This window comes from Hemiscyllium ocellatum, chromosome 15 (assembly GCF_020745735.1).
Source record: "Hemiscyllium ocellatum isolate sHemOce1 chromosome 15, sHemOce1.pat.X.cur, whole genome shotgun sequence".
NCBI lineage: Eukaryota > Metazoa > Chordata > Chondrichthyes > Orectolobiformes > Hemiscylliidae > Hemiscyllium > Hemiscyllium ocellatum.
Window position 1 is genome coordinate 41,437,903 of NC_083415.1, and position 12,068 is coordinate 41,449,970.

General features: G+C 38.2%; 1 protein-coding gene across 2 annotated transcripts in view; it reads left to right on the forward strand.

The window, feature by feature from the left end:
* Window positions 1-833: 833 nt before the first annotated feature.
* Window positions 834-12,068, forward strand: part of LOC132822961 (polycomb group protein ASXL1-like) — a 106,515-nt gene continuing 95,280 nt past the window's right edge. For both annotated transcript variants that reach the window (XM_060836413.1, XM_060836410.1), the window contains exon 1: window positions 834-1,288. In XM_060836413.1, the coding sequence (XP_060692396.1) occupies window positions 1,232-1,288 (57 nt within the window). In that variant the 5' untranslated portion in view covers window positions 834-1,231. The remainder of the gene's footprint in view (window positions 1,289-12,068) is intronic.

Sequence of the window (12,068 nt, forward strand, 5' to 3'; positions counted from 1 at the left end):
TGAAAAGAAACTGAAAAAGGTCGGGGACCTTTGGGGGTTAAAACAGATTTTATTTATATAAAGGTAAAATAATGAAATAAAACACTAAAATACAGCATATGAAGTTAACTCTGTTTTCTCTGCAGGGGCCTGCTGAGTTTCTCCATCAATTTTTTTGCGAATATTTAAAGGTGCGCAAAAATATTCTGGGTGAAGAATAGTGCCTCTGAAATCCAGGTAAATACTGGTCCCTAAACACGCATTTGTTCACATTCTTCTTAGTCATAAACATGGTCAGCTCCGTAAAGGTGTCAATTGGGTCACACCGCCGCAATGCCACCAACCGCAACCAGGCGGCGGTAGGTGCTGTGGCAAGCAGCCGCCAGCTGATCGGGAGCAGTGCAGCCTTCCGGCTGACGGGAATTGTAGTCCACTGTGTGGAAGGAGGCCATTTGTTGGAAGGAAAGTGCGAGCGAGGGTGAACTACAAAGTCCGGAAAGCGTCGCGGCCCTGGGATGCGTGTGGAGGAAAGGGGATGGTGTGAGTTGTGGGGGAAGGGAAGAAACAAACAGATCACCACACCCCCCTCCCCCAACCGTTAAGCCCCCAGAGCAGTTGTTGGAGCCGACCGCCCTTCCCCCATCGGCTTAGTGCGCGGCAGGACCTGTTCGGGCTTTATAAAATGATAAATAGGTTTCGGTGGATGCTTATTTTCGACTGTGCGTCCTTTTTAACACTGCGTGGTTGATTTTTAAAAATTTTTTTAAAAAAAATAAAACCGGTGAGCGCGAGCCGGGGAGGAGAGCGCGAGCGAGTGCTGCGGCTAATGACGTCAGTTGCCCTTTGGCCCTGTTTTCATGATGGCCGTTTGCGTCGCTTAGAAGCTCCGGGATCTGCGGAGTGAGGAGACAGAGAGGGCCGTGCTGTCCTGTCCCGTCCCCACCACACACAAAAACACACACATCCCCACCCCTCCCACCCATAGAGAGAGCGAGATCGGGATCGTGCGGAAACCATCGAGCTCTGGTTTTGTTTGCGCGTCTTTTTTTTCCCCAAAAAAAAGATCGCGTGATTATTTTGTTTGCTTTGGCCTCACCGCCTTCTTCTCCACAACACCCCCTCCCTCCCTCCCCACCCCCACCATTTCCCTTCACCCGCCCCCGGGAAAAGAAAAACCCTCACCACCACCACCAACAACAACAGCAGCTGCAGCTAAAGGACAGGGAATCGACACTCGAAGGGGGAGAAAAAGATGAAAGACAAGCAGAAGAAGAAGAAGGACCGCACGTGGGCTGAGGCTGCCCGCATGGTAACTAAGAGCCGTTTGAGATTTTCATTCCCCCATTCAGAACCATCTGAAATGGGTTCATGACCCGATGGGGGGCGGGCGTTCAGCGTTGGCTCCTCTAACAATAATAATGTGGCAATCAAAATTCATTCAGCACATGTTTATCCTCTGAGTGTGTGTGTGTGGATGTATGAGTGTGAAAGAGATTGTGTTCTGGACGTGTCACCCAACTAACTCACATCTCTCCCTAGTGCTTTTATTAGTTCTGCTTCAAAAAGGTTTATTTCTTTCTCCTTCTACCCCTGCCCTTAAAAATTGGTTCAAGTTTTGGGAGGTACCTGTGTGTTTTTTTTTGCTTTCATATGAAAAATGCGTGTAAGCATTTTAATGCGCATGATGTAAATGCTTACTCGAAGACATGGTGAATCTCAATTATTCATGTGTGCAATTCTTTTTCGCTGTTATCAGATATTTGTATAATGAGCTCATTTTTTACTGCCAGCAAAGAAGATAGCTCGTAAACTATTAATTTTCCCTTATTCTTTGTGGTCCATAATGTGAAATTGAATATGCAGTGTATTATTATAGCCAGTGATTCACTTTTCCTTTGGTTTTCTTTGTCTTTAAGAAACTCATAGTTGTTATGCAGACAAAGATTCTTAGCTATTAGTCAATTATGTACGTGTAATGTCACTAGTTGAGTTATGTCTGAGTCTTGTCTCCAGTGTGGTGGTCATGGCATGCTCCCAAGTTGTGAAATTTTGCTTTCCATTCAGTTGCTGCTATTTTCATTTCCATTTGCATCCCTATCGCTTAATTGTTGAAAGTATGCATCTTGTACAACTAAAATTGATTGAAATTGCTAACAGATTCATAAATCTGTTTATGATGCTTGGTATCATAATTAGTTTTGGTCCATTGATGTTGATCATAAAACCCCTTACCTAAGATTGGGTGGCATATTTTGTTTTACTGCATTATGTTGTCAATGTGCCTTGTTCATAATTCTGTTTTAGATATACAAATTTGTGCACTGCATCAGACCATCTAAACAATTGATTATCATTTTGAAAAACTTTGAATTTAGGAGTTTCACATTAATTTTACATGTCTTGGTATTTGAGTATTAGAAATTGCTATTCATTACATTAATATTCTTGGTGCTCAACATTTTAAGAGCAGGATTGCTAAATATGAATATTGGCTGTGGATTATTAGGTTGCAGTAAGCATGCACTTAGCCTTTGGAAAGAAGGCATCCCATAATACTGCATGTTTTCTCAAATGTTTTATAGATCAGAATAGTAATTTACTATATTTGCAATTGTTGTGTTAAAATTTATTATTTCCTTAATCTTTGTATAGTATTGATTTCAAGGAACCCTCTTTCAATGTTCAACCAACATTGGTTACCACTGTAGACCCTATTTAATGCAAGTGTCATTCATTTACAGTACTGTAAAAACTGCCTTATTATCACCACCACATTAACCATCTCGTGAGTACTCTTGTATCACATAGCAGGAAGTTTTATTGATAAATTTAATATTTAACAGCATGCAATGTGATACCTTTTGAGGCATCAAGAAAACATTCCATTATATATCATTTGGGGAAAATGAAATTATTGACTTGCAATATTCTGTCTATAATTTTGAGCGTGATGCTTTTATTACCCTCATCTACCTCTTAATATGAGCTAATGGAGAATCCTACAATCAGTGACAATGTACTAGAGGCTAAAAAGAAGCAACCGTGTCTTAACTAAAAATTTTTTTTTGATTTTTAAGCTACGAGGGAGCAACCATGGTGGAGCACTTCTGTTGCATCTTTGTTAGGTATTTATAGTTGTCTGTTATCCTTTTCCTTTCTTTAGGGCAAATGGAAGTACAGCATCAGGCATGCATGTGAATATACTAACTCTACCACAAGAAACACTTTTTTTTTAATCTGATGTCTGCAATGGCATCCCTTTCTTTTCAGCTGCTAAAACTGGTTTTGATTGGAATTGCTGTCCATATGCCACTTGTTCTCCATTTCATTACCTGGGGGTGACAATGGTATCTAGTTGCGATGACTAGTAGCATCAATGTCCAACATGGTGACAGAGGTTAAGTTCACTGTGGAAGCTTTGAAATATTTTGCGTATTTTTTGAAAACAAACATTATTCAAATGCTTCCAAAAATTATTTATTTTATTCCATTAGAGTGGGCTTAGTGTATCACTGGGTTAGATTTTGAGTGGGCAGTTTATTTACATAGTAAGCTCTGACATTGCCTGTTTAGGTTGATGCCTAAAATCAGACATTGTTTAAAATTGCTACAATCATTTAAAATCATTTTTCTATTGTATCCAAATTTATGCAAGTTGTTGTTTTATAGTTTCAAAATCAAACACTGAAAACTTGAGCTATATTTTTGTTACTTTGTAATTGACAACAGTGATGAAAATAAAGCATGGTGACAACTTTTGATTTGCACAAAGTTGAGCCAGAATTTGCTGTCAAGTTAAGGCTAATGGTACTAAAGGCTTATGCATAAATTGTATAAGACCAGAAAGGAGGGAAAGAACAGGCACAGCCAACTCGGTATCAAACAGTCGCTCTTCGATTTGCTGCGTTACATTGTTAGCTCCACAAAATGTCATGTCTCTTCTTGCTCCTCCTCCATACAAAATCTGATTACCACTGTGATGCATGGAATAGCATGAGGTTACTGTTTGGGTCAAATTTAAAATTAAATTTACAAAAAGTTAAATTTTTATTCTAGTCTTAAGTGCTCCTTTAATGTTATGATATGTTAGTTATCCCAATACAAATTGTTGGAATGCTAAAAACCATCTAGTATAAGTATTGATTCTCATTCCGTCATATTAATTGATGGCAATTTTGATTTTTCTTTATTGTTCTTTATCACTCCTTTCTATCCTGCAGTTTTTCCTTTTTTAGATTAGATTACTTACAATGTGGAAACAGACCCTTCGGCCTAACAAGTCCACACCGACCCACCAAAGCACACCCACCCAGACCCATTCCCTGCATTTACCCCTTCACCTAATACTACGGGCAATTTAGTATGGCCAATTCACCTAACCTGCACATTTTTGGACTGTGGGAGGAAACTGGAGCACCCGGAGAAAACCCACGCAGACACGGGGAGAATGTGCAAACTCCACACAGACAGTTGCCTGAGGCGGGAATTGAACCCTGGTCTTTGGCGCTGAGGCAGCGGTTTCTGGCCATGATTTGATATTTGAATTCACTAACTGTTACTTTAACTTGCTCCTTGATTTTTACACTGTTTATTTTACAGTGCCTTCCCTGTTTATGGAGATAGTCTATCATTTATCTTGTTTGTTTAGGTCCCGATTGTCTGCCTTCTCTCACTGATTGTTATCCACTCTCAATTTCAGCAATTTGCCGTACATAAAAGTTAAATTTGACTTTGCATTTTCGATGCTCTTTCTGCTCAAGAGAATTATGGCCAATTTTCTGAAGTTGTGATTTTTAAAAAATTCTCTCAGATAAAAGTATCGTACCTAGTCAAACGTTAATACAGCTTTTATTTAATAAATTTAAGAATGATCCAGTTCCAAACTAACCCCTCTCCTTTTTAAAATCTGCCGGTTCCCTCCAGTCACATCGTCTAACTGCTCAATTGATGCCAGAGATTCTGGTCCCAATTCTCCAGCTAGAAGATCACTCTAGCTTCTAATTGCTTTCTAAAGAAGTGTTTCCAGATGTCCTTTTTGGAGCTAGTCTTGTTTATGGGATTAGATTAGATTAGATTACTTGCAGTGTGGAAACAGGCCCTTCAGCCCAACAAGTCCACACCGACCTGCTGAACCGTATACCATCCAGACCCATACTCCTACATTTGCCCCTTCACCTAACACTATGGGCAATTTAGCATGGCCAATTCACCTAACCTGCACATTTTTGGATTGTGGGAGGAAACCGGAGCATCCGGAAGAAACTCACGCAGACACGGGGAGAATGTGCAATTCCTGAGGTGGGAATTGAACCCGGGTCTCTGGCGCTGTGAGGCAGCAGTGCTAACCACTGTGCCACCGTGCTGCCTTAAGTTTGTTCTTTCCTTTCCTTGTCCTGTAGTCCTATTTTAACTTGAAATAATGTTCTGGATTCACTTTTTATTGCACTTAGGAGTTTATATACTCTAATAGTTCCTTTTCATCTGCCTACATTCAAGGTGAGAGTCCAGGCTTTCCTAAATTTACGTCTCAATGTAGCCGTCTGACACCAGGGATTGACTTTTTATACCTTCCTGTACTATACCCAGCACTGAGGTGACTGTTATATTTTAACCCGAATAGAGCTGAATAATGGGAGACAGCTTCGGTGTGGAGTGACACTTATAAGATGTCTTCAAATGCAGAAATTTTTTTTCCTCTATGAAAGTAGACTTAAAACAGTAGTTAAAGTCGCTTTATGCTCTGGATTATTGAAGACTTTCCCATTCAATGTATTTTAATATTTGTACTGTCATTTCTGATAAACATCATCATGTTTCAGAATTTGTCACTTCAGATGATGGTTTTGAGAGGCTTAGTTGTGCAGCACAAGTTAGAGTTGACTAATATTTGAGTCAGTCTGTATGCTGACTGTTTTCATCATTATTGGTGAAGTGGTGTATAAAGATTTCAAGTTAGGTGAACAGCCCTTGTGTGAAATTCCAGAATGTTAAGCAACAGCATCACAGAATTGTTGCAGCACTGAAGGAGGCGATTTGTATGTTGCCTGTGTTGGCTTGCCAAATGAGCGGTACACCTCGTACTATTCCCTCACCTTCTCCTATGAACCTGCATATTCTTGTTGTTTAGCTAATAATTGAATTTACTTTTGAATGTCTCAATCTAACTTGTTTCTCCTGTACACACAGGCAGTATATTTTAGATTTTAACACTTGCTGTTTAAATTTCTTCTCGTGTCTCCATTGTTCTTTTTACCAATTAATTCTAATCTAATCCTCAATCCTTATATCTCTGGTGTTTTCTCCCTCATCTATTCTGTCTGGAGTCCACATTATTTTGAATCCCTCTGTCAAGTTTGTTATAACATTCTCCAAGGCAAGCACCCATAACCCCTCCAATTTATCAATGTAACTGAAGTTCTTCATCCCTGTAACCCTCCTTATGAAGCTTTATTGTATTCTCTCTCATATTCACATTTTTGTTGAAATGGCATCTAGAATTAGATGTTATATTCCACTTGAGGCTAAACAAGTTTTTAACAAAGATTTAACATAACTTTCTTGCATTTGTGCTTGGCGCCCAATATTATAAATCCTAGGATATTGTAAACGTGTACCAAATCTTAGCAACTGCCTTAGATTTGTGAAATAAATTGTTCTAATGTCCCAAAAAATTTCAGTACTATAGCTTTCAATAGCTTTCTTTTGCAGCAGCAATTATAGTACACCTGCAACTGTGAAACGTGTCCAAAAGACCAGAATTCTACTTTGGGCGTGCCCAACTGCAACTCTCAACTCTCTGTTCTGAGTATTTTAATGACTTTTTAATGGCTTGAGAATGCCAGGTTTATTGAAGTACTCTAGAAGCTCACATGTAAACCAAATTCTGGAACCTTAACTGTATGAAATGATTTTTTAGTGAGAACTTTAATTTGATGAGATGTTCTTCAGTATCAAATTGAGACCTAATGGACTATGCAGCTGGACTCATGCTGTTGCATACCTGACACTGCTGATGAATGTGAACATCACAGCCACATAAATAATTCACAGTGGATGCCTGAAGTCAATATCTTTCTCTTCCTCCCTCAGATTGGGGCCACTAAGCTCAATTTGCTTGATGGCTGTCTTGTGGTTCAGAATAGTGCCCAGTAGTATGAGTTTGACTCCTATTCTGGCTGAGGTACACTTGTGCTTGCCTCCTTGCCCTGCTCTTGAAATAAGAAGAAGGGGGCAACCAGCCACTGCTGACAAAATCAGCAGACGACAAGACAAGAATTTGCTGTCACGTAGAGGACATGCGAAAGAATCAACCACTTAGTGCATTTATCATTCACTTTATCATCCTTTTTCAGTTGGTGCTACTATATTTTGGATTTAAGGAGAACTCTGTGTCTGTTTCTTCTGAGCATGCTAAAACCACTTTTCTTTGTGACAAATCAAATCTCTTTTGTAATGTGTAATTCAGCAAACTGAATTAATTCTGAGTAACACAAACACTATCTAACTTACAGAAATTCTAAATCATTCAGATGATTTGCTCCTAGATCTGTGATCTTTATAACCTGTGTAACCAAAGTCATGCCACGAAGCTAGTTGAATTTTTTAGAAATGCCAAATTGCCTCTTGCTGCCTCTGTGGATAACACAGTTAAAAATGGTTTCTGTTACATTTGTCATACTTAGCTATAACACATTATTAAAACAGATTCTCTCCCTCCAATGTGTAGTGCCTTGAAGTGTTAGTTAATAACTAGATTTTATCAGTTGACAATCTTATTAAATTAACATTTTCATGACTATGGCTAGTCTAATCAAGCTTGAACTATCAGTACTTGAAGCAATGCATTTGCTACTGTATTCAAGTGCACTATAATGTTCAGGTCTTTGTTGCTAGGTTTCTGCTATGCTGGTCTTTGTGTCATGCATGTCATTGTAGCGATCAGATATGTGGAGCTGTAGTTTGTGATTTAGTTTAAATAGGAAGCACATGAGATAGTTTTACTGTTTAATTTTGAGGCCTAACATAGCATGAGTTGAGGCGGTTGCCTGTGAATCTGGATTTCATAGAATCATAGAATGCCTATAGTATGAAAGCAGGCCATTTGGCTCGTTGAGTCCACACTGATTCTAGATGCGGATACAGTTACAATATTTAAAAGACATTTGGATAGGTACATAAAAAGGAAAGGTTTAGGGTAATATGGCCCAAATGGGAGCATTTTTAGTTGGGAAACTTGGTCAGCATGGACAAGTTGGGTCAAAGGATCTGTTTCCATGCCGTGAGACTCCCTCAGCCCCTGAAGACTCAAGCCTTACTCTGCCCCAGAGACCCTGCATTTACCATGGCTAACCCACCCAACCTGCACATCACTGAACATTATGGGAATTTACTATGGCCAATCCACCTAAACTGCAGATCTTTGAACTGTGGGAATAAATTGGAGCACCTAGAGAACCCATGCAGACATGGGGAGAATGTGCAAACCCCACACAGGCAGTCGCCTGGGTTGGAATTGAACCCAGGTCCTTGGCACTAAAGGAGGCAGGGTGCTAGTCACTGAGCCACTGACAGCGAATTGTCAGCTTATTTTAAATACTTTTTTCTGGGACTACTGTTTTATAGTTTTACTGATTTGACTTGTAAATTTTGAAAAGGACAGTAAATTAATAGTGGTCATTGTCTGACTATTGTAATGTTCAGTTTTGATCTTAAAAGTTTGTGAGAAGATTTGTAGCTTGGGTGCTCATTGTTGTGGTTGTGTTCGCTGAGCTGGGAATTTGTGTTGCAGACATTTCGTCTCCTGTCTAGTGACATCCTCAGTGCTTGGGAGCCTCCTGTGAGAAGCGCTTCTGTGATCTTTACATGAATTCGACTGGGTCAACGCTACTATTAAAGGACAAGCTGAACAGAGAACAGCCAGGGAATTCCTAGAGGCATGGCACTCATCCACAGATTCAATCAATAAGCACTTCGACCTGGACCCAATATACCAACCACTGCAACGGACAGCTGGAACTGACAACCGTAAGCGGCAGATTCAAACCTCTACAAATGCCGGAGGAAAGATCACAGAAGCGCTTCACAGGAGGCTCCCAAGCACTGAGGATGTCACCAAGACAGGGGACGAAATGTCTGCAACATAAATTCCCAGCTCGGCAAACAGAACCACAACAGTTTTGATCTTTTTAACTGAGACTCAGTACTTGGGAAATTTAGAGGATAGTAGAAAGTGAAGCAGCAAGCTAAATGTACCACAGCACAATTCCTCCTACTCCTACCCTCTTGACACCATCTTGGCACTGTGTTTACATCCTAATGTAATTTTCCTAAATACATATAAAATTGTTCCTTTGCATACAGGTCAGAGAAGTGCTGAAATTTAAAAAAGGTCAGTGGATTTTGTTCTCCAAAGAACAAAACAATAAATTTAGCAATGCCAAACATTCAAGTCCAATGTCTTAATTTTTTTTCAAGAGGCATTGTTTTCTTTATCTATATCAAGTAAAGATTAAAAGTGACAATATTGACATTAGATTTTTTTTGGAAACATTTTACTGCACCTATTTGGGGCTCAAGTTTCAGAGGGCAAAATAGAAATTTTTATTGTTAATTTATTTTATTTGCTGCATCTTCACAAAATAGCTCTGCAAATACCATATATACTTGTGTATAGATCAGTCTCGCGTAAGTAGATCCCTTATTTTGGCCAAAAATCTTGTATTTTCCATATTTCATGTATAAGTTGACCTACTATATCATATTAAATCGCATTCATTCGTTCATATCGGTAACTCGATTCCTCATCCTTTGTTGACTGTATCGCATCTCCATTCATTCAAACTCAACTTATTGCACTTGATTTATTACAGCGCGTTTTGATTCATTCATTTATTCAGACCAGTACTAAGTCCATTGGTACTTATCGCACTTTATTCACTCTATGTCCAAAAGTTAATATCGTTAAAAAGTTAATCGGTTAATCCTGCCAGTATATCTGAATAAAAGTGAGGTATATTAGCTACATACTGGTAATCTTTAATTTTTTTGACAAATGTGTTAATGTTGCTGAGGTTCGTAACATACAAGAGTAAACGTGAGGGAAATGGAAGAATTTGGCGGGCAAGTTTCTAGACGTTTACTTTTTCAGAATTTAATTAATGTTTAATTTTAAGTGTGCCATTATACCAGGCCATGATTTTGAACTGTGTGATTTGCAGGATTTAAGTGAATCTTTGACATGTTAAATTTTAATACTGGTCTCTTGCTTTTATCCAGTAATTATCTTTACAATAATTCATCGTGTTTTTCTTCTTCGCCCAGAATTTGTTGTGCAATTAGATCTACTTTTGCTAATGATACAATATTTTGAACTGAAGCACGAATTTCAGTCCTTTAAAATTTGTGCCCCTAATTTCAGCTTTAAAAAAAACGGTCTTAAAAATTCAACCTATACATTAGTATATATGGTATGCTTGAACTTTTGCCCTGTGTTAAATTCAGAACATTCCTGCAACCTAATGGAATAACTCATCCAAATATTTGTGGAGATGAAAAATTATTACATTTGCTTTCTGTTTAAATACAAAATCAGTAATGGCAACATTTGAAATACTTTTGAGAAGAAAATCTTGGTATTTTGCAAATTTGTAATTGTTTTCCACTTCATGTGTTACATGTAACCTGCTGTGAATGGCTCCTTAAAACTTTGAACACCATTTATCATTCCATTTGTAATGGGCAACATAATAGGAAAGCTGCTGAGATAAATGGAAGCACATTTATAAAAATCCAGTGTTATAGTTGTCATTGGCTCAGAATTGTCATTTTTTTAATTTAAAAAAACTGGCCTGATTTTGAATTGTGTCAAGGAACTGCCAAAGAATTACCTTCACATTCATGTAAAAGCGTGAAGAATTCCATCATATGCCCTTGACACATAGTTTATTACTCCTGAAGAAAGCATGTTACTATATTATGGTATAAATCTTCTGTCCTTTTTAAAAAAAAATGAAGTGCAGGATATTCTTTGGTTGCAAGCACTTCCGGTCCTAATGTTTGGGATAAGTGATTGGAGTGCATGAGAATTAACTTGTGCTGAATTTAATACATTTTAATGAAATGTTTCAAATTTGTTTTTTAAAATCTGAACTGACAGATTTGAGCTATTTATTTAGGCATCTGTAATGTAAATGGTGGCATTTGCAGTTTTTAAAATTGGTTTATAATTAAACAATGAATCTACAGTAATGCAATGGTCTGGAATGCCGTGTGCACTTTAGCCCCCTTGCTGATTTCCTTCCAACACGCCACCTTTTTCAAATAAATTTGGCAGTTTGTCATCTTTTAAGTAGTGTTTTCTGATAAGTATTTTTACTTAACTACTGACATTACAACACTCCAATAATAAATGTAGTAAAATGTTGAAGTTTTTTTGTAGTGACTCATTAGGTCAGGCATATTTTGTGTATGCAGTTTAGAGGAGATTCCTTGAATGTCCCATGTCTACTGCAGAATGCCTATCTTGTCAGCAATATTTTGGTACTGAGATTCTTTATTAATTAAAATGTTTGTTTTCTCTTGAAAAAAACTCAAAGTTGTTTGAATTTTTATTAAGGGGGACACAGTGATCTTGTTTCAAGTGAAGCAATTGTAAACATAATTTATGGGTTTACTTCAGCCAACCCATGAATTGTAATTTGCCTGTTGGACAAATGGAACTGCTGTTCTCAAAGCACTGTTGAGTTAAATTCCAATAGAAGCAAACTGAAGTATTGGCTGATACTTCACTTGTTGCTAATGAAATGCAGACTCACTCTATGTGGCTGACAAGATTGCAAACCAGGAGTGATAATTAACTCTTCAACCCTGCTTTTAAGATTTGACTGTTAATATATCGCTCAATTTAATCCATGCCTTAGTGTGCATGTTATTTTGTGCTCCTATTGTTTCAACCACATGGGAGATGTGTACATATAAATTTACCCCTATCACTCCGGGGAAGAACCTCACTTATATTAGGGGCCTCCCCTCACTGAACCATTCATATCACAAATGCAATTTTTAAAAAAATGTTAAATACCATTTGTGAC